Genomic DNA, 24,555 nt, shown 5'->3' with positions numbered 1-24,555 from the left:
ACAAGTTAACTAAGTTCACTGACCGATCTAAACCTTATTGTAAGGGCATACGGTCTACCAATGATCAGTGTTCTTAGTACACTAGTGGACTTAGTTATATATCTATATTTGCACCTTATTGCGACGACATAGGGTGTACCAGTGGTCAAAGTTAGTGGACAAAGTTCTCTTTTGAAGCCAACTGTAGTGCATAGAATGTACAAGTTTGGGGAAACTTGATTCAGTGTTGTTTTGTTGGTAGTTGGTTAGTTTGACGTGGCCAATATAATAGTGAAGTAGCTTTTGGAGTGAAATTGTAAACTTGTATGTTTATTAAGATACATATACAATACTAGCGACCTGCCCCGGCTTCGCACGGGTTACCCTTAACAAATTATACACCTAAACCTTCCTCAGGAATCAGTCTATTGATAGGTGAAAAACGCATGAAAGGCCGTTCAGTAGTTTTTGAGTTTATCGCGAACAAACATACAGACAGACGCAGCGGGGGACTTTGTTTTATAACATGTATATAGATATACATGCCGCGGGCCAGGCGCTAATTTCGTCGGTCATCGCATCCCGGGCGTTAACTCGTAAAGTGGTTAAGAGCGTGTACGTGTATGAACCCTAGTGGACGTCAGCTGCCGCTCCGTTGGTGGTTAGAGGAACGACCACGCAAACACGAAAAAGAAGAATTGTGTTAGCATCCCGAATGAAACTTTGTTGATGAAAGCTTAGATGCTATTATCTTCTATATATATAAACGTGAAAGACCTGACTGACTGACTTAAATCAACGCACAGCCCAAACCGCTGGGACTAAAAAGTCCAAAATTGGCAAGTAGGTTCCTTATAAGGTCTAGGGGTCCACTAAGAAAGGATTTTTCAAAATTCATCCCCTAAAGGGGTGAAATTTAAAAAACTCTCCTGCGCGTGCGAAGCTGCGGGCAAAAGCTAGTGAATAATATAGATCGCCAGCCAATACTAAAAGAAAGAGATTAAAAGTACCTATATAGAGTGAAGGAAGAGAAACTCATTCATGAAATTCAAGAAAGAACCTAACCTTTTTAAGGAAAAATAAGGAATCCGTTTTTTAGCAAATTGAGTAATATCAATTATTTAAGGTAGTTTCCCTGGAGTACCAAAAAAATCCTTCCAACCTTCACTATATTAGACTTCTATGTAAATAAAAAATTGTAATTTACTCCAGTGGTGCCCCTGAACGTTATTTTTGTAGATTAATAAAGCAATCCCAACTCTAAAAAACCTTCACCTGTAAAACTCCGCATTTTGACGCAGTTTAGCTTTATTTGCAAAGTTTTTAAATCCGCCCCAGAAACGGCGTTTTTCCGCCCTAGAGAGTAATTAGAGAGTATCCAATTAAATGCAAGGCGTGCTGAAAGTGTAGGTTGTGTAGGTGTGTAGAATGTGCGAAGAAACTTCACAAGTTAAGATTTGTAAAATAATTAGAGTTAGACCAAGATAAGTAAGCACCGATTTTGATAGCATACGCAGTGTAAGTGTTATTTACACGTCATAATTTCATAGAAGTTTGACGTTTAAAATAACACTTCCACAGCGTGTGCTATCAAAATCGTTGCAGACTTACCTCTAGGTCTAACTTTATGTGAAAATTAAGAGCGAGATAATTATTTCATTTAATAATTTCACTCTCAAAACTGAAATGAGTCAAAATCCTTTTTAAGTGTTGACGCGTACTTAAAAAGGACCTGAAATTTTTTCTCATATATAAACTACATAAAAGTAGCGCATACTTTTATGTAGTTTATATATGAGAAAATTTTTCATTCAGCCGTCTAAATGGGGCTTTAACACATTCAGTGCCGGAAACCCGACTATCGGGTATTTTATGATTTCGTCCCCAGACCGGATGACCCGATAGTCGGGATCGTGGTACTACACCTTTATATGAAGAAATTTTTGTGGCCTGGCGCGGATGTCTTGTTTGGCTGGGTGGCAATGAATGTGTTAATGTTAAAGTCAGTTGGGTTAGACGTTACTGCACACTCCATATTAAAGTCAAACGTCTACGCAACGGGGTCCGACATCTCTACTGCTGTCTGTACGTTTGTAGATGGATAGATAGGGTCGGAGAATAAAGAGCGGGAACAGGTGCCGCGTGACCTAAAACTGCAGGTGCCAGAGGTGTGTCGCCGGGATGCGGTCCATGTGGTAGCGGATGGCGATAACTAAGGTGACTGCTTATTAGCCACTATATGTGACGTTATCTATGAAAAGGGACCTTATTGTCGATGGCGCTTACGCCATTATTAACGATGCTCCGATACAAATATAATGCCGCGCGACGCTGTGCGGTGTAAGCGCCATCGACAATAAGGTCCCTTTTCATTGATAATGCCCCATATAGTAATTGGCCACTGTTAACAATAAGGCTTCAATTGGCTTGTTTCTTTCTGATTTATTAGGACTGGCCACTTACTATTTAGTGGCCAATAACTATAGCAGTTACCCTACTATCATTATATTCCACGCGTTATGCGGCTTTTTGCCAAGCCTAGGGTCAGCTTGTTAACCAATGTACCCATCGCAATAATTGGCGTAAGGCACTGGTTTTTAAAACTGACCCAGTGAGGAAACCAGGCCTAATAACAAGCCAATTCGAATGTACATTTATATAAGAATGACATTTACGAGTATATTAAATCATGATCAGATATCGTGACTTTCGCTCGTGCTTGCCCCTACATGTATTGGCGCGAGCGAGACGCACGACAACTATCTGACATCATTCAGATTCTGATGTGAGTGTTCGAATTAGCCTGTTATTCACTTATTGGGACTAGTCCAATTTCCTCACGATGTTTTTCTTCACCCAAAAGCGACTGGTAAATATCAAATGATGTATCGTACATTAGTTGCCAATCGGACCCCAGGCTCCCATGAGCCGTGGCAAAAAAGCCGGGAAGAAGAATGATATTTATCGTTCATAAGTTCCGAAAAACTCATTGGTCCGAGCCGGAGTTTTAACCTCCAGATTGAAAGTCGCACGCTCTTACCGCTAGGCTACCAACGCTCCTCAAAATTAAGTACTTATTGTCTAATTTAACCAAGTTTCTTATCACTTGCACCAACTCTTGACTATCCAATGTTTGCGCTCATTAATTGTCGAATGCGCTTCGCTCCGTATACCTAGCCTAGCTATGTCTAGATCTAGGTAAACCTAGCTATACATCTTGAACTAAATGGGTGAGCTTCTCATTAAAGCGGTTGCATCTATGTTTATGATAGTGCTACGATGAGGTTTATAGTTAGAACTACGAGGGGCGTTCAAAATATTCTCGGTATTGATATCTTACGACCTCTTCTAAAATTTCTTTCGTTACTGGCCGCTAAGGTTTATTCATTGACATTAAAAAAAAGTATAATTCGAACCGAGATAGTCTTTTGTTTTTCTGCAATTGCTGAACAAACATGAACATCATGTGCGAATTGACAATGTTAACTAAATTAGAACATCGATGCGTGATAAAATTCTTGACAAAACAGGGTAAAAATCAAAAAACCATAAAAGAGGAAATGGATTGTGTTTACCGTGAGTCTGCTCCTTCTTTATCTACCATTCAAAAGTGTTCAAGCGAGTTTAAACGCGGAAGGGAGAGTATTGAAGATGACCCTAGACCTGGCCGGCCTGTAGTAGCTACTTCACAAGAAAATATTGATAAAGTGGAAAAACTTATATTGGAAGATGGTCGAGTGAAGGTAAAATCTATAGCACAAGTAACCAATCTCTCTATTGGTACCGTACATGATATTATACATGACCATCTTAATATGTCAAAAGTAAGTGCAAGATGGGTTCCGCGAATGCTGACTCGGCTTCAAAAAGACATGCGTGTAGCTTGTTGTTCCGATTTTATTGACCTGTGCGGTGAAAATCCTGATGAGGTGCTGCAAAGAATAGTTACTGGAGATGAAACCTGGGTTCATCATTATGACCCAGAGAGTAAACAAGAGTCCATGCAGTGGCACATTAAGGGTTCAGCTCATCCCAAGAAGTTCAAGGCCATCCCTTCAGCTGGCAAGGTCATGGCCACGATATTTTGGGATTGTGAAGGAGTATTACTAATCGATTATAAAGAAAAAGGTGTAAATATCACAGGACAGTACTACGCTAACATTCTACGTCAATTAAAGGATGTAATTAAAGAAAAGAGGCGAGGAAAGTTAACCAAAGGTATTCTGCTTCTGCATGACAACGCCCCCGTCCATACTGCTCATATTGCCAAGGCAGCTATTGTTGAATGTGGGTTTAAAACTATTACTCACCCACCGTATAGTCCGGACTTAGCCCCCAGCGACTTCTTTTTGCTCCCCAATCTTAAAAAGGATCTGCGTGGAAATAAATTTTCTGACGATGAAGCATTGAAGGCGGCAGTGGAGGAGCATTTTTACACGAAAGATAAAAAATATTTTTACGAGGGATTAAAAAAAATAATTGATCGATCTTTTAAGTGTATGAACATAGGGGGGGAGTATATTGAAAAATAAAAATATCAAACTTTTCGTACTTGCTTGTTTTCATTCTCATACCGAGAATATTTTGAACACCCCTCGTATTTTTAGTGTTCCGTACAAAGCTTTGTTCACGGAACACTTATGGGATCACTTAATCGGTCTTGCAAATCAGTTAAGTAATTATAAATCAATATCAAAATTAGTTCAACTACCAAGGTGCCGCTTAAGAAGTTGTTTTAGTTTAGGCGATAGAGAAAATTTACATACAAGTATATGTTATGGAAAATAGGCAAGCACTTGATGGAAATTGTCGGTGACGTCGACAATAAAGATGGCTGTCTCAAAACGTTCACCCGCTCTTGAATTAAAAATTTAAATTTGTTCAGTTATTTTTACGTGATTGGACTGGTTAAGCAACAAACTTAAGTATTAATATCGAATGATACAAACTTTCACATATGAATGTTAGCCTGTTTTAGTTTTCACATTAAAGTTTTGTCGTATTTCAGTATTTATGTTTAGTAAGCTAAGCCGATTACCGAAATCGTTCGTTATGATCTTATATGATCATTATGGCTGTAGTTAGGGGCGGCATTTTACCAAAAGTTATACAGCTGTAATAGTTTAGAATAGCTATCTCGGGTCAGTTCAAGATAAAGTTTGACAAACAAATTATAACTAAGTAAAAAGTCAATACGAGTAACTGTAAAATTGAAATAGTTATTTGTTTTAAAAGGGGGCAAAGTTGTTGCTAATATTGATACCCGAGCAAGCGAAAGATTCCAAAATTGAACCACGAGCGTAGCAAGTGGTTCGAAAAATAGAATCTTGAGCGTTGCGACGGTTTCAAAGCACTAGGGTTAAACAAAATTTGCCCCCGAGTGAAACACAAAATTTTTCACCACACCAACCCGAAGCAAATATTAAATGTAAAATATCAAACAAAATCAAATCCAAATGAATGTTATTTAATATTTGTCATCCAAAATCACCATTTAAAAGTCAATTCTACCAGCAAACATAAGAAAACAACTCAAAATTTGCACTTGATTACTTTGCCTCACATGTGAATAAAATGCAACTTTGCTATCAGTTTTTGAAGTGCAAAGTAAGCCTTTCCGAGCTGGTGTGGTGAAAATTTGTTTGCTATTATACAGGTTAATTCGAACGTTAGATGATTTTGAATTATGTTATTTAGTTATCGTGCGTCTCACCCGCGCCAATACATGTACGGACAAGTACGAGCGAAATGCACGATAACTAACATGATTCAAATGTAATTGACCGAAGCGTAGCGAAGGTCTACGTTTTGACTCGGGCATTTTGCTTTTGTATGTCCGGATGTTCTCCTCTACAGGTCACAATTCTCAACCGATTCTTGTAAAATTTTGTGACCAGATTCTATGAGTAAATAAAAAAATTTTGTCGATCCCGTTTTTGGAAATTTTATTGAATTGTATTGCTGGTTTAGGCGGTATTTAGATATTTAGTTTGTACTCGAGAATGAGTAGCCGAATTTCGTCAGCTTAGCTAAGAACTATCATGGCGCATTTTGTAAACAATCGCTTTTTTTGTTTGCACACATGAAGTCTGGGTTCGATCCCCAGTAAGACATAACTTTTTGTATTTTTTTTTCACTTAAACTTCGTATTTTTTTTTAATAAATTAAAATCTTTGTATTGTTTATTGATCAAACCGCTGTGTGGCGCTGTCATCGTGCACGGTCCCAATAAGCTATGCTCGCGAGGTCTACAGCTCACAGAGCCACTAGTTTTAGTGTAAGTGTCCAAAATTAAAAAATAAATGTTACAAATATACATATGTCCCTTTTTGTTGAGCTATCGGAGAACGGTAAATATGCTGAATGTACGTTCAAAAACAAAAGCTGTTCCCCCGATTTGTCTCGTATAAATCAAAACCACTACAAGACAAGACACGGGTTGCCATAATTCTCCGACTGCCACTAAGGGCCTGTCACCTTTTATTTTCAACACCTGTACGCGTTTTAGAAAGAAAAGTATTATGTCTCTTTGTATACGTGAATACGTAAGCTATTTAGAAAATAAATTGTCTGATACATGGCTTGAAAACCGAATTTGTTACGTAAAAAAGGGTTTCTCGTGGTTTTTTATGATATAGGAGGCAAACAAGCAGACTAATTGACTGGTTATGGACACCTGCAACGCCAGAGGGGTTACAAGTGCGTTGCTGGTGTTTAAAATGGGAGTACCTACGCTCTTTTCCTGAAGGTTTGAAGGTCATATCGGTCCGGAAATAACGCGGGCAACAGTTCATGATTTCTTCAGTGCATCAGCGTACAAATATACGGGTAGATACTATTAAAAAGTACCCAATTTTTATGGTCTAACCGTCATGTAAATATCAGTGAAGACACATAATAAACACTCCGTTGAATTGAGAACCTTTTCGACATCAGTAAAAAATGCGTTGCTCCGTTGAGTCAGCTATAGACACAGTTCCTTTTTTGTGTCGCACACCCAGCCCCTCCAATTTCCAGCCAGTTCCAATTTCCCCTTTCCACTAGAAGCTCTCAACAATGAATGACTGGCGCGCTGCCAGCGCGGGATCATCATTTCTCAAGCCCGGAGCTTGCTATACACATACGCGTCTAGAATAACTATTCGTTGATTAAAACTGAAAACTAAAGTCAATGAGGACAATTCTTCTTGGTTAGAGTCTGTGCGGAAAGAGAAGAGTCGTGGGATTTGAGGGCGCGCCAGTGCTATTTTATGGTTTTTGCTATGCTGACAACACTGGTCACGTGATTATAGTACGACACTAGAGGTCATGATACTTGAATCCCTTTTGTTCCGGTTTTTTGCCACGGCTTTCTAAACGGAGCCTTGTGGTTGTGTCGGCTCGTCAACTCAATCCTTTAATTTAGCGCAGGCACTAGTTTTCGTTTTAATACACACTCTTGTTTTTATGTCTCTGATACTAAAAAGTGACAGTGCGATTGACAAAACTGCTAAAACTAGTTAAGAATCTGCCCAATACAACTGTCATTTTAGTACCAAACAAGATAGAGTCTCATTTATGTACTGCCTAATCTGTGCAGTCCAACAGTTATTTTAATACAAAACCGGGTAGATCGGGTAGAAATTAGGCAATAGAACTATAATTTTACTATCTGGGATATAAAAATAGAGCATAAGTAGGTAGGTAGGCCTTATTGGGGTATGTCCGGTTCTCTCATCTCACGATATTTTACTTCGCCGAAAAGTCACTGCTAAATATGAAATATAATTTCGTAACCACAAACTTTCGTAATTAACAGAACCTAGTAAACTAACTTACAAATAAAGAAATATTTTATTACAAAACGTTTTATTCTTTGTAATCGAAGTCTGAATTAAAATGTCACTTATGTTTGAGCTAGCTTCGGTCTTTTATTCGAGATACCGTAGGTACTTTTACTCAATCCTGAAAAAAAAATTACATATAAATATGCATAAAATGGCAAGTATCAAGACTATTTACCAGTTATTTTAAAAATCATGAATGACCTGCATATTTATAAAAATGAATATATTTTCAATGAATATACTTACTGATTATGTACCGGAGACAAGTTACTTAGGCGGCTTATTAAATAGGTAATTATTGAATATTAAATACAACATCAATACCCGTGAATAGCGGAAACACGTTCCGCGAATTTTTGTAAGTCGATAGTCGGCTTTTAGCCGATTCTTCCCGCTGACAAAACCGAACAATGTTAAATATAATTTTCTTTGTGGCTTTATATACGGTTTTATCGTGTTTTGAAAATATTTTATACATAAAACTTGCGGTTTTTGTTAATAAAAATATACAATGATGACAGAAGTTTGTTTACTTTTTACAAGATAGGTGTCATAGGTTTGATTGCCATATAAAATTGAAAATGTTAGTTCCCGTTTCTACCACGACTCTTCTCTTTCCGCACAGACTAACAAATATTTTTTTTTACTTTTAATTTTTGAAGTGAAATCTTCTTTAGCGGCGCTGTGCACTTTTTGTGATGGGGAAAAATTGTTAAACTCGTACAGGTGTCACGTGACCGTAAGACGTAAGACGGTCACGATCTGATCGAAAAACTGTTACTTCAATGTCTTTGAGTTTTTCTTTATTGATTTAAATGCCATCTAGTGAGTTTCGCTCTAACTGGTATTAATATAACTCAAGTACTAAAAGTGATGTGCTTAGGGGTTTCAAGTAATTAACGCTAACGCTAGATGCCGTTAACCTCAATTATACATAAAGTCTATTTTTTTATTCGGTAGACTGAAATGACAGTTAATAGTATGAAATGACATTTCATGTTCATACTATTAACTGTCATTTCAGTCTACCGAATAAAAAAATAGACTTTAGTGCATTTTGCATTGAGTTTTCACTTCTGCCGGCACTCCCTGAGTGCAACCCGTTGTTTTTAGGGTTCCGTAGCCAAATGGCAAAAAACGGAACCCTTATAGATTCGTCATGTCTGTCTGTCTGTCTGTCCGTCTGTCTGTCCGTCCGTATGTCACAGCCACTTTTCTCCGAAACTATAAGAACTATACTGTTGAAACTTGGTAAGTAGATGTATTCTGTGAACCGCATTAAGATTTTCACACAAAAATAGAAAAAAAAACAATAAATTTTTGGGGTTCCCCATACTTCGAACTGAAACTAAAAAAAATTTTTTTCATCAAACGTGTGGGGTATCTATGGATAGGTCTTCAAAAATGATATTGAGGTTTCTAATATCATTTTTTTCTAAACTGAATAGTTTGCGCGAGAGACACTTCCAAAGTGGTAAAATGTGTGTCCCCCCCCCTGTAACTTCTAAAATAAGAGAATGATAAAACTAAAAAAAATATATGATGTACATTGCCATGTAAACTTCCACCGAAAATTGGTTTGAACGAGATCTAGTAAGTAGTTTTTTTTTTACACGTCATAAATCGCCTAAATACGGAACCCTTCATGGGCGAGTCCGACTCGCACTTGGCCGCTTTTTTTACTTATTATTCAAGCTAACATTTAGTCTGCAATAATGGTGGCCTGAAACATAAACAGAAATATCTGAATCATATATAATTAAGTACAATGGGTAAAATAAAAACAAACTAGCTAACATTTTGACATCAAAATGATACCTAAATCATTCTGTAATCATTCTCAATAGAATGTTTACTACAAACAAGCCTTTAATGCGAGCGAAAAGCATGTCTATTTATGTATATGTATTTAGTTATCGTGCTATTCGCTCGTACTTGTCCGTACATGTATTGTCGCGGGCGAGACGCATGATAACTAATACATAATATAATTCAAATATAATCTGATGTCAGTGTACGTAATTGGCTTGTGATGCTTTAGACAGATCTGACTAGTTATCTAATCCTCAACTTGTTTTGCGTATGATTAACTTAAGTACCTACCATACTTTAATTGACACTTCTTAAACGTATATTTGTGACTATTTTACAGAAATACATGTTTGATCTGATTAATTCACGTTACAATTAATCGAATGTTTGCGATAAACAAGGCTTTGTTAAGCATCTGACGTTGATTTACTTTGCAATTAATTAGAAACCCTTAAAGCGCAGTGTAATTATGTAAATACAGAACAATGGAGTGATTAATTATAATTACCTTTATTAATTGAAAATCGGCCATATTCGAACTTTAAGATACGTCAAATACTAGAGATTGAAATGATATGGAATGGATATATGTCAGTGTCAAACAAGTGTCAAAAGCGACGTTTCTTCAAACAAACCATATCGTTTCAATCTCTAGTATTTGACGTATCTTAAAGTTCGAATACAGCCGTATCTCAATTATTGCACAAATCAGTTCAGTGAAATCTGTGAAACGTCTACGAAGCTAGTTTCTATCGCGTAGCACTGCTACGGACTACGGCGTAGCAAATGTAGCGTTGCTGCCGTTGCACGCGTTGCTGAGCAATGCCATGTGTTGAGCACATTTATAATGTCATCTCACATCTGTATAAGGGTACGTAGTATTCCACCTGTCCAATATCTTTGTCCAATGTGTGTTTTGTCTCACATTTTGCTTATTGAGAGAGTGACATGCAATTACATTAGACAAAGATATTGGACAGATGGAATACCACCCTTATGAAACAAATGAATCTGAATCATTCAGGCCAATTCGAACGTGCACTGACATCAAACCGATATTAAAAAAAAACAACTGCGGATGCAGGTCCCGGATGGTAACATCTTTGCTAACTAGTAATATATTTAAATAGTTTGCGGGCACCGTGGTATATAACCGTCGTATAATTTCCCTATATATCTCTGAATCTTTTGTTTCTACATTTCCATTGTCTTCTTACGCGTGCAAGGTAGCCATGGAATAATTGATATTTAAATAAGTTACAATCATCTCGATGAGTATTAACTGGAGTACTATTAATTAAAAGCTTACATTCATAATATTTTTCTCTTTTTACAAAAGCTTAAAATGCAAAGCCTGCGATATTGTTTAAAATACTATAAAAGGGCCTACAACTTTTTTTCCCGTGTAATTGTATTGGTATTGTTGTTATTATAATTAGTAAGCCTGCTTGATAGCGGTCCGTGATGGCTCCTCTACACGATGGGCCAACGCCGGCCACTCCAAGGGACGCATTTATGCGTTAGAGGGAGCAAGTGATATTGCTATCTCATTCTACCGCATGGCTGCGTCCCTTGGAGTGGCCAACGTTGGCCCATCGTGTAGAGGAGCCGTGAGAACGGACAGATGCTTCGTCGTTGTGGCAACGATCGATCAATATTCAGGGGTTTACTGAGTGAGCTGTTGACAGGTTGTTTTGAGGCGTTATAACAAAGGTAAACCTTTGGACAATAGGCTAGTACCCGTACCATGAGTCACTAACAGTGTCAAAACTGACATTTACGATGTCGAGAACGTAATATACTTTCTATACATCTCGTTTGCACTAATATGCGAGTACGAGAGAGATGCATAGAAAGTAAATTACGTTCTCGATGGCGTTTATGTCACTGCCAAACTGGTGGTAAACCTGCAGGTGACAAGTTTTTATTAATGGTTCTCACGCGCGAGTCCATACTTGAAGTCGCACTAGATGTATGGAGTCGCGAGCGAGAAAGCAACTCACGCTAACAGATGGTGTGTATTTACCTATTTAGTATCAAATGTCTATAAAGGCTTCGTCACACAGGCGCGTTTTCCGGGCGGCGCGTGAGCGGTACGGCTACCATCAGTTTGGCACTGACATAAACGCCATCGAGAACGTAATTTACTTTCTATACATCTCGCTCGTACTCGCATATTAGTGCGAACGAGATGTATAGAAAGTAAATTACGTTCTCGATAGCGTATATGTCAATTTGGCACTCATGGTACGGGCCCGGGGCGTGCCGCTTTTCCATATAAAAAGCTCACGCCCCGCTCACGCTCCACCCGGAAAACGCGCCTGTGTGACGAAGCCTTAAGGGACTTATTACGTTAAAAATCAATTCACTAAAAGCACCGTATAAAATAAATATTCATTATTAGGTTCATGACGGCTAATACTTAACATAATTATATTTAAATCTTAGTATGTCATGGCCTGAAAAAGCTCTTACAAACATTAATCTGATGTCCGTTTATCATTTAAGCTTTGAGTTTAAAACAAAATGGCCAAAAAGGACGCCTCTCACAGCCTTTTTTAATTTCAAGAGCCTGTTGACATTTCCCGCAAGTACCCAACTCATACTGCCAGTTGCCACGCAATTTTAGAATCTTTTGTCGTAATAATACAGTTCAAATCTGTGTAAACTAGTACTGCACAGGATCGGGAAGACTGGAAAAAGTGGGGGGAGGCCTTTGCCCAGCAGTGGGACATTATAGGCTCCGAATAATAATAAAATTTGGAGTTCTATAAAGTATGAATTTCACATTCTCTCCAGCCGTTGTCATATTCGCCTTGACTTTAAAAAATCCTGTATAATTATCCTACATTTGAAAGATATCTATATTTTTAAATTTTAGGGTACAGTCAACATCAAAAGTAACTGCCAGCCGGAAATGGGGTACTTTTCCAAATAGAGATATAGGTATCTCTTTTTGTTAAGCTATTAGATAAATGTAAATATTTTGACGCAATGTCAAATCCGCTACTAATGATGCTATCTTGAACGTTTTATGCTTTGCGTTGTCTCTCAGTAACTAAATAACGGTGGAACAGTTATTTAGTTTTAACTAACCTATCCTTTGTTCGACAGGTTCCGGCAAATCGTACACGATGATGGGCGCCCCGGGGGCTGACGAAGGCGGCATCATCCCCCGGTTATGTGACGCCCTGTTCGAGAGAATAGCGAGACAGCAGTCACCGCCAGCCCTCACTTATAAGGTACTAGCGATCCGCCCCGGCTTCGCACTGGTTAACAAATTATACATAAACCTTCCTCTTGAATCACTCTATCTATTAAAAAAAACAGCATCAAAATCCGTTGCGTAGTTCTAATCTAAGCATACATACAGACAGACTGCGGGAAGCGACTTTGTTTTATACTATGTGGTGATAGGATAGTTATTTACAAACAAATAAGTCGTTCTCAGGCCAGTCACTCTTGGCTGCTATCCAGTTAAGTCCATTCACTGCAGTAATCTAAAGAATATGTCTGCAAATTAAGTTTTATCACCAAAAAGACGTATGTCCGTACTAGCATTCTGAGAGATACGAGTTCTTGGAGTTAGTAAGTAAACTAGACCAACAGTGCCGGCATTTTAAAACTGTGCCTCATTGTAATAAGGTTTATAGTGGTCTGCAATGGTTTGGGACGGGCATTGTACTGCCCATTGCTGAATCGTTGGAACATTAATGGGTAATGCAGCTAAGAACTGCAGTTTCGGCTGAAAGTCGTAGAGGGACGGACTCAAAATCCTCTCATTAAAGTTTATGGGGCTTCTGGCTTTTGCCAGCGATTCCGCTTTAATAGCTCAATAACTACGTCAGCGTGTAGGTTCGTTAGTTACCTTTGTAACATCTCATAACTGGGTCCTAGCCCCACGTTGGGCGCTAAAACTGTCACGTTACGTACTCTTCCAAGCTCTTGAACTTGAATTTGAAAAAACTTACACTAATAATTTTACCGTGAATACTTGCCATACTTTAACGTTTGATGGCAACATCTATAGGTTATGTAGAAACATCTATAAGTTACCCAGTTTTAGTAAATACTTCATTATGCCGCCTAGATATCGATGCTATTCGAACACATTTCGGCACAGCGCCTGACGTCACAGTATACGACAGCCACTCAATAATTCCACGAATTGTAACTTTATTCTCGGAACAGCTGATTGATCTATTGACCTCCAATTGAGCGCTAGTTTAATTGATGCCGGGTCAGGTTGAAATTGGGCTATGTAACTGGCTAATTCGGCCGTCTCTCTCAGAAGCTTTAGACAGAAAGAGATGGGTTATTCCCACTAGTTACCACCAAACTGAGTTGGTAAAAGATGGGATTTTTTTTCCCAGTAGTTACCACTGGTAAAAGGTGGGATTTTTTCTCAGTAGTTACCACCAAAATCCGCTCGCTGGATTGACTCCTGCACGTCTTCTCTTATCTCCGTTCATCTCCGCGTCAGTAGAACTTCAGCCTAAGTCTTAGAGCGCTAATGTATTATGTGAATTAAGCCTGCAGCAAGTCGTTTGTTGGTATTGTATGTTGCTAATGTATTATGTGAATTAAGCCTGCAAGTCGTTTGTAGGTATTGTATGTTCCACGTAGTAAACACAACTGGCCCCGTAGACAATATGCAAATCGCTAACGCTCCGTAGCGAACGAATGCGACTGTCACTGTTACACTAATATGGAGGAGTGATAGAGAGACACAAAGCGTTTCGTTTTGTCACTTTGGCTAGGCCGCCTGTGTAAAAAAACTAACTGTATATTTTGTCATCAGGTGGAAGTGTCCTACATGGAGATATACAACGAGCGAGTGCACGACCTTCTCGACCCGGAGACGACTCGGCGATCCCTGCGCGTGCGCGAACACGCCGTGCTCGGGCCCTACGTCGATGGACTCTCTCAGCTGGCCGTCACATCATTTCAGGTATGTCGTTGAGCGCGTTTGCGAAGCGTTGCTGGCAATGAGTTTTCGTACAAATTGAATTTAACTGCCTCTACGGCTGCCTCTTATTTCATTTTAATCTACCCTGTGTAGTTTCAATGTTAAATTTTTCTCGTGAAATTTTTAAATAAAAGAAAAATAAATGGAAAAAGTTACGCTTTCGGCAGGACTTGAACCCGCACCCTCTGTAATCCGTGCGTTGCTCTTAACCAATCGAGCTACGGAAGCCTACCAGGACCTCGCAAATCTTTCCATTCCTTCCCTTATGCATACACGCCTTTGGGGTGGCGTACAGCTACATCTACCGAAAGATGATTACATCTTTTTTTTTCTCGAGAAGCCTAAATCAGCGCTCTAATAGAGGATTCTTTTATTGTTACCTTCTGTACAACCGCTTGTGTCTCAATCTTTATGATAACAACAACACATAATCCCAAATATCACGACTCGACATCCGTGACGTCGTTCAGGCGGATAGTTCATGTATTATTCCACCATTATGACACGGCAATATCGTTTCACGGCGCCATTTACTCGTGGTATTGGTCTGGGTAAGTCACACTGATGTGGACGCACCCGGTGTGTGAGCGAGACAGCGCTATGCGCGTGTATAGAGATGTCCCGCTCGCACACCTGAGCGGCGCGCGTGTCAAATGTGAAGACCGCCTTAGGGAGCTATAATAGACATATAAATAGATAGTTATTTTAGTATTTTCTGCTTGAAATAAGAGTCAATTTGTTTCTTATTGTTGGTATATCAATATTGGTTGTACTTATATTCGTTATGGAAAACGGGGGTCTTTCCTGTGGAGCCCGCGAACAATATAATAGAATGCTTTCACCATTAAGCTTTAAAAAAGTAAATTAGACTATACAATATACATTTAATTTATCAGTCGGCAACGCACATGTAACACACCTGGAGTACCAGGTGTCCATAGGCAACGGTGACCGCTTAGTACTAGTCGAGCCGTATGCTTGTTTACCATCGACGTGATATAAAAAAATACAATGTGGTCATTCATTAGGCATCCCGCTCGCTTTTAGTGGAGCACTGCAAAATCATGTGAACGTAATATCACAGCTCCTTAAGTACTTTTAAAATAGACCCCCAGTGGATATTTAAGTGTAAAAACTTGTTTGAGGTTTTGTATAAATATTGTTGTTTGCTGAAAGTAATCTCCTGAAACTCGTTTCACCTCAGTCTGCATTAACATATGCAAGTTAAATTGGATTTTATTAGTGGAGAAAACCCCATTTTTGTGGAATGTTTGCAATGCTAACTCTGCACGGACTTTGTAATGACAAAAAGTGAAAGTGTCGTATTAAACTTCAAATCATCATCATCATTTTAGCATCCGGCCGCCGACTGCTGAGCTTAGGCCTCTCTTTGTGAACGCAACTTATCCCGGTCCTGGGCTAGTCTCATCCAGAAATGTCCCGCGAGCTTCCGAATGTCGTCCACCCAAGGAGCTAACGGACGCCAGGCGCTTCTTTCATCCGAAAGCGGTCACCAACCCGTTAACAGTTACGTCAAATATCGATGAAAATATCACATTTATGACACTAACACACTTTGTTAGGTCAGGTTTTGTGAATAGTACAATGTTATGCTCAAGTATTAATTTTGCGAGAGATAAAACAAAATATCGAATATCGGATGAAGCGGTGGTCGCCGAGTGGATATGACGTCCGACTTTCAATCCGGAGGTCGCGGGTTCAAATCCTGGCTCGTACCAATGAGTTTTTCGGAACTTATGTACGAAATATCATTTGATATTTACCACTAGCTTTTCGGTGAAGGAAAAACATCGTGAGGAAACCTGTATACATCCGCGAAGAAATTCAAAGGTGTATGTGAAGTCCCCAATCCGCATTGGGCTAGCGTGGGGATTATAGCCCGAGCCCTCTCGCGCATGAGAGGTGGCCTGTGCCCAGCAGTGGGACGTATATAGGCTCAATTTATTATTATTTATTATTATCGAAACGAGAGTCCTAACTAAGTAAATAAGCTATCTGAACTTGTTCTATAAATTTCTAAATTTAGCAAATTGTACAATTATTTCAGCTCACGAACATGAAATATAGATGCTGTTAAATATAATAGCAGCATGAATGAGAGGAAATTTTCCTATAAAATCGCTGTTTTCTCCAAGATAGGTTGTTTCGAGTTTCGAAGTCTTCATTAAATAAGGCTCGATGCCTCAGAGCCTTAACGGTGGCCAAGGACCTTTAATGAAGATGAAATGTTTGCAATAAGTTATTTTGTTGAAGCCTAAAATGTTGACCTTGAATTTTGAATGACGTCATTCGGGATCAGTTCTGCAGGGGGTTCTCTTGAAAGTACAATAACGTTACTTATCTAAATACTTAATAAAAAAAACGTACGGAAAATATGTAATTAAATATGTTAAATTTAACTAGCCTATGATTAACCTTTTGGACGCCAATGACCGATATATTCGCACCGTAGGTTCAACGCCAAAGACCGATTAATCGGTCACAGACCACAGAGCAACATAGACCTACGTGCATATGCATAAAGTTCAATTTCAGTTTTGATACTTCGGTGACGTGGCGTCAGCGTGACAGCTTTTCGGCGACCTTAGTTAATTTGTGAACTTCCTATTTTCCTTGAAGACGAACTCCAAGTATATACAGGGTGTCCCAAGAAGTAGTGATATACTGAAGCTGGGAGGTAGAGGACCTAGAGGGCTATCTGAATCACCCCCATGTATGTTCCGCGATTATCGTATTTTCGGAGTTATGATTATTTCGGAGTTTCGAGACCCAACACTGTACCAAGTAAATAAACTATATACCTACATATTCATAAACAACTAGTTCGCTGGCTCAGCCTTGCCTGCCCAACTATGTAAATATAATAAATAATTATAAGACTTAGCATTAAGCACTGTATGTACCTGACGTGTAAAATTATGTTTTTATCAATAAAGAATTGAATTGAATTGAATTGAATATGATTTTTTTTAATTTTTCACCTATCGCCGAGTACGATGAGATTTTTATTTATGGTGACGTGAATTATTGCGGTAGATGCTTGATTTTTTTTGTGTGCTACGCTGATAGATAGGCCAATTCAGTATTGTAACATTTACTATCGTTAGATCTTTGAATGGAATGAAAAAAAAATAATGCCAAGAAAGATAAAATTACCCAGTATGTTCACAACTTCAAGAGCGCTTAGAAAAATAAAACATACTGGGTAATTTTATCTTTCTTGGCATTCAATTTTTTTTTATTTCCATTCAGAGATCTAACGATAGTAAATGTTACCATACTGAATTGGCCTGTCTATCAGCTTAGCACAGAAAAAAAATCAAGCATCTACCGCAATAATTCACGTCACCATAAATAAAAATCTCATCGTACTCGGCGATAGGTGAAAAATTAAAAAAAAAATCATAACTCCGAAAATACGAAAAATCGCGGAACATACATGGGGGTGATTCAGATAGCCCTCTAGGTCCTCTACCTCCCAGCTTCAGTATATCACTACTTCTTGGGACACCCTGTATACCCTATAATATATAAGTACCCTTCTTTTACCCTAGATAGTTAATAGTTTCATAATAACAAAGTGGTATTATGTACTCTCGGCCAATTTACTTAATAACCTCGGATGGCACTTCTGCCCTGCCATTGCGCATCGATCGTTTTAATGTAAATTAAACATGGCTGTCCCGTTTTCGTTGGCGTGCTGCGTTGTATCGAATTATTATCAATTATAGTACTTGCTTTAGTCGGATTTACTTATATTAATTGACCGAACGTTAGCGTTAGCTTTTCAGCTTGGGCAAAAATGGTTTCGTATGTCCGGATTTTCTCATCTACAGGTCGCTATTCTCAACCGATTCTCATGAATAATGTGAGCAGTTTCGATGATTAAATTAATTAAATGATGATTAATTAAATTGATTGATTGATTTTTTGCCGATTTAATATTAGGATCGAAAGAGCGCGTGATTCCGAAAATATAGAAATATCATCTAGCTCGTGGTGTGCCTACAACTGCTAATAAAAAGGCGCATAAAGCGATTGAAAAGTTAATGTCGGTTTTCCATTATTAATCATTCTTATATTCAACTCGACTCTCTTTGAATTGAGACATGATACATCACCTGCCTTTGTTAAATCGAATCATCACCAATGCACAGATAAATCGTTCCACACAAAGGTATTTTCTCCTGAACATTAGGAAAAATTATATCATCCAGACATTATAACTCCTGCTGTCTCAGCAATTCACGACATTCGCTGGGAATTTATACAAAAGTTTGTAGCGGTGAATATTACGGCGTAGAAAAGATAAGGTTGCAGCGATAAAGATGCTATTCCGATTTAAAGAGTACGCACAGTTTGACATAATATTAAATAAACAAATAATAAATATTATAGGACATTCTTACACATATTGACCCAGTCCCAAAGTATAAGCTCAAGAAGGTTTGTGTGTTTAGAAATAAAGAAAATTTCCAAGAAAATATGTCTAAGTTTACTTTTTCAAAACAGACGTAGATCGGTGCATATTATGCAGATATTAATTATTTTTGATTAAAGACCTATTTGCTTTAATTAATTCTACAAAAGCATAAGTATACATATAGTTTACTTACATTACGTCCAAATAGTAAAATATATATCAGATACATATATATAAAAACCCATTTAAGAAGAGACAAGTACTGATTCTTCAGTATGTTTTTGAAGCTACTAATTAAATAGATAGTTTGATCTTTATTATGTAAGCCAAAATAAATGAACCGTAAGCTTTAGTTATCCTTACCTACAAATCATCTCAGAACCGAAGAAACGATACCTTACAAATAACGCAATACGGTACTTACAATACCTTTCAAACGATGGATCTGGCTTAAGCCAATCCATTTCAAGCAATCGTCTGGAAAAGCTCTTACTTTCCCAAATACAACCTTATGTGTAAAAGATAAAGCTTAAAATACAATACGATACGTGATATGAGTTTTGAAAATGTTTGTGTAACAGTTATGCGATTTACGACCTTTATGAGATAGAAATAAGGTTCGATGGCTTAAGACAAATGGCACTTTCACAGATTATGTTAATTCAAGGATGAGAAAAGGGGCCGATTTATTCATTAGCGCGGTTCCTAAGAGAAGGCTTCCTTATTTTAAAAATAATAATTTATTATATTTTTTTATATTCCACTTCGGTGGCAAACAAGCATACGACCCGCCTGATGTTAAGCAGTCAAGCAGTGATTTTCGTAATTAGGTACTTATCGTTATTAATTTGTGGTATTTTTGGGTTAAAAAATATACAATTTTGAATTAGAAATAAATGTATATATTTACCTATTTATATAAATTGGTATTCAGCCGTTTAAGCGTAAACAGGTAACAGACAGACACAGAGGGTTATTTTCGCATTTAAGATAAGATAAAATAAAAATAATATTAGTGATATTATCTTAGATAGTATAAGTCACGTTTGATATAACTAATTAATTACATATATAAACAAATAATAATATGGTATTTATGTAGAAACACAATTGAAACGCTCCGTACACATGTATCTTGTCGTCACTCGAGTGAGAAATTAAATGACAAACGCAGTGAGAAACTAATTACTAAAGGAGACATTTCATTTGTCCTTGAGAGTAATTACACGAAAACAACGCGAATTACAAACAAGAGTTTACGACGAAATTCCATTCGGTTCGGTAATACGGAAAAGCGCCATCTAGCGAGCAATTGGTGCCAATTAAATAAACATTTTCCTCGAAATTCTCATAGCTCCAGTGCAAAACAGAAAAACCAAATTACTAAATCTGTTCTGGCTCAAGTCATTATCAAAAGCATATACCAGATTTTTATTTATCTCGCTATAATAATTTATCCTCGATATAATTAGGTAGGGAAGCAACGACGAAGGAAGTAATTACTAGGAGCACTAATGAAGCCAGCGACAAAATGAAGATTTATCTCCGGGGACTTTGATTCTAGACGTTATATTTTATTAAAAGAGAAAAGAGCGAAGCGTTCTTTTGAAATGGAAAACGGGCTGTCTCAGTTTATATCGTTTAGTACCTTAAGATTTTTACCCGGAGACAAATCTTCACTCTAGAATCGCGCTATCAAGAAATATATCAGAAAAATAAATAGTCATGAATTTATGAGTAATAAAAAACAGCGTAATGTTTTATAAATATGACAATTAAACTGTTATGTTTGTGTCCTCGGTATAATAAATACAGAGTTTAACCTTTTCAACGCCGTGTCAAACACAAAAGCTGTCACGATGACACCACGTCACCGAAGTGTCAAAACTGAAATTGAACTTTATGCATATGCACGTAGGTCTATGTTGCTCTGTGGTCTGTGACCGATTAATCGGTCTTTGGCGTTGAACCTACGGTGCGGATATATCGGTCATTGGCGTCCAAAAGCTTAACCCAGTCTTTCGGTTCTCATGGATTGTGATGCTTGTAAGGTATCGTTTTTATACGAGTAATTCACATAAAACCTTCACGCTGTCCTAGAAACTGAATAAGCACCAATAGCACATACCGAGGACAAAGTGCTTCCGAGTTTAGACAATACCGCAGCATGACCCAGTCTGGAACTTTAGCCATTCCTATAGCTGGCCATATATCAATCGTTCTTTTTCGCATTTTCTGCAAGTGCCGGCTGCCGTCATAGTATTATATAGCGATATTATAATCCTAATATCGCCCGGTTCGTAACTTAAGGTTTCGCTGACGTCATGCGCCTTGAACCACCCTTCAAACCCGGGCTTATTGCGAACTGATTGACGGGAAAAGCCTCGAAAATGGCGTAGCTATTCTTTACTTCCGTAAAATTAGAATAGGATATTTCAGAAATTTTGTATTTTTCATTTTTTTATCTTTTACGCAAAGTGTGGTTAAAACATACACTGCCTGTGCTACGCTCGTAGCCGATACCAGTGTTTTCCCGCTTTGTAGAGGAAAGCGCCTACGAACTGAGAACCCACCGAGCGGGTTACCGGCACTCAATGTGTTAATATTGACAAAAAATTTGAATGTAATCTGGTCATTATTGAATGTGTATTGAACAGTCTGCATCAAATAAACAGCTAAAGTGCCCAATTTTACCTTTTCTGCAGCGCTTTGTAGTAAACGGAGTTCAGGGAAAACGGGATGCAGTACCTCTAATCTAGAGGAAGAACACTATTAGGTACTTAATTTAAAATATTGTCCCAATCGTTGAAGTAGAGAATACCTTGAGGCACAAAGTCAGTCTATTTTATGTTTTATTTGGCAATAACCTCTAGCCCATACGTCAAACCTTGCCAAGCAAAATGAAATTTTATTTTGTCAACACAAAGTTAAAATTAGAATAGAACAGGAGACCTTTTTATAGGTCTCTGGGCGGCTAGAGGTTAAAGTTTAAAATAAATAAACAGTTATTTTATTTAGTCGTATGGCATGTACACATTAAACAAATACCTATAAGAAGTGCCTAAATATATGTAGGTACCTAGTACTACTTGAAACTTTTTCAACATCAAATAAATGTAAAACTTTAAAGACCTTTTTTTTCACCTCAGCAGCTCGAACAAGGGTACTTTGCTACTTAAAAACAGTGAGCAAAATCGCATTTTGCTCACTGAGTGAGACAAAATGACATTCAAGTGACCTTAATATTCAAATGTCATTTCAACATGCGGGGTCTAATACAAGTTCGAAATACTTGGATTTTATTATCTCTGTCCCTTTCACGTCGTTAGCAAAAAGAAAGAGACAAAAAAAATTTTCAAACGACATTCAACGGTATATTGACGGTTTATAATAGACCCCCGAAAACCGTCAGAACGCATCGTTCCAAAACACATACAAGTATGAATTCTTAATATGTAATTAATGAAAATAAAGTTTCAGATTTGATAAAAACTGATAAAAACACTATATTTTACGTAATTTATTGTACGATTAAAATAATGAACTCAAAAAATACACAGTATATCACGTAAAATAAATAATTATACTTTTAAGAATCTCTACAATAGTTTACAAATAGTAAGTATCCGTAATTCGGACCGTATCTTACAATGTTTTTTTTTTACAAAAAAAAAGTTGCCGATTCAAATGTCAATCAATTGATGGTCGTTGTTTTCATATATTACCTATTTTACTGAAATTTACTACGTTTGATTGTTTGTTTTTGTGTTTGATTGCGGTAATTATACTTAATTGTTAGTATATCTTAAGAAACATGACTAAATAGGTAAGTGATGAAGAAGGATTACATTTTTCGGGTTGTCTAAATGTTCTTACTGCTGAGGTGAAAAGTTTTATGAACTACACGAGATCAAAGTTATTTACATCTCGTGCGCTTTTGAGTCCCTTACTACGCTCAAGATTCTAAATTAGATTCACTCGCTACGCTCTTGAATCTACTATAGAATCTTTCGCTTGCACGGGACTCAAAATAAGCACTCGAAGAAATATCAAACTTTGATCTCTTGTTGTACAAATAACTATTTTGTATGTTAACCTTTTGTATGTCTTAAAATAAACTGCCTCAAAAGCGCTAATCATTCAAGAAAAACAATAGGCTTTTGTTAACCGCTGAGTTTAGGTATTTCAACTTTTCAATGCGAAATCCTCGGGTAATGTCTATATTCAGTTGGCGAAATCAGTTGGTAGTCTGTTGAATACTAAAGTTGGCTGAAACGGGAATTATTTCAATTGGATGTGATGTAGGAGCAAGTTATGCTATGAATATTTTAGAATTCATTCAGTAAATAGAGACTAGTATAAAATAAACAATGGCAATTTTTAAACAAGTACTCCTCGTCTTTCCTAATATCAAGAAAATAACCTAGTTTTTACTAAGGCGCCCTGTCATTTGACCTTTTCGTCCAGGGGACCTAGCCAAGGTGACAATCGCTATCGCTTCGCCATCGAATCGCTTCGTGTCATGTTATCTACGGAGTCTGGGGGCTTAGCCAAGATGACAATCGTTGAAAACCCCAATCGAAACGCGAAATAATGTATGGAAATAGTCACGTAACTTTTCGTGGCACCTGTCGTTCCGTTTTGTTATCGTTCGGTCTTGTTCGAATTAGTCCGGTTCCTTAATGATGTCCGTTCGACCTTTCCCTTCCTACCGAAAACTCCGAAGAGTTACCAGTTAATTTCCAATGATACATATTTCACCCATACATGTAGCAAAACTCTTCTGTTTATCCATAGACGGTAATGAATGAAAAAAGAAGTAGTAGAGAGGTTTTTGCTAAACAGTAGGGCGTAAAAGCCTCTTAATAATAATTAATTACCTACTAATTTCACAAATTGCGTTCATAACAAAGCGTATTATGCATAATATATGTGTCAGGCAAATTGTAAGAATCCGCCGTTTACAGACGGCGTCGTCAATTTACAAACGGGTTCACGTTTGTAAATTGCCGAAGGCAAATTGCCTGCGACACATATAATACACCAAATGAAACTAATCAACTTGTATTTTCTTTTTATCAGTCTTATATATTAACTCGTCCCCGTAATACACATCGCAACATACACTTTGTATATTTACTATCATATTCTACCTTTCCCGAATCCAGAGATATAAATGAGCAGATATATATGCCGACTCGAAAATTCACTCGCCGATCTAATTTACTTCTTCGTAATAGAATTGCTTATTTTGTGTGTATTGTGTTTTCCGATATACATACAATGCTTTCACGAAAAGGTGCACGATTTTTTTCGTGCGGATTCTTTTTACGATATCAGGTTTGCGTGTTTGCATTGAGAACGCTTTTTAGACAAAGGAGAAAAACTGCAGCTGCCAAATTTTACTTTTAAATTTTTACATTACAATATGCGTTATTTACACGAAAATTGTGCGCGAAATTCGAGGTTAATTTGAAATTGTGTCGTTAATTCGCGCTCGTAATTTGTTTTCTTAGAGTAATTAAT

The 24,555-nt window shown here is 37.6% G+C and overlaps 1 protein-coding gene and 1 long non-coding RNA gene across 2 annotated transcripts in view; one reads left to right on the top strand and one right to left on the bottom strand.

The window, feature by feature from the left end:
• LOC134663122 (uncharacterized) overlaps window positions 1–24,555 on the bottom strand; it is a 407,475-nt gene that overhangs the window by 39,277 nt on the left and 343,643 nt on the right. The gene's annotated exons all lie outside the window — the stretch shown is intronic.
• Window positions 1–24,555, top strand: part of LOC134663099 (kinesin-like protein KIF13A) — a 247,270-nt gene that overhangs the window by 166,543 nt on the left and 56,172 nt on the right. The window contains exons 4-5 of the mRNA XM_063519432.1: window positions 12,731–12,858; window positions 14,418–14,567. Of these exons, the coding sequence (XP_063375502.1) occupies window positions 12,731–12,858; window positions 14,418–14,567 (278 nt within the window). The remainder of the gene's footprint in view (window positions 1–12,730; window positions 12,859–14,417; window positions 14,568–24,555) is intronic.

The sequence above is a fragment of the Cydia amplana genome, chromosome 4 (assembly GCF_948474715.1).
Source record: "Cydia amplana chromosome 4, ilCydAmpl1.1, whole genome shotgun sequence".
Taxonomy (NCBI): domain Eukaryota; kingdom Metazoa; phylum Arthropoda; class Insecta; order Lepidoptera; family Tortricidae; genus Cydia; species Cydia amplana.
This window is presented reverse-complemented; position numbering and strand designations above follow the sequence as displayed.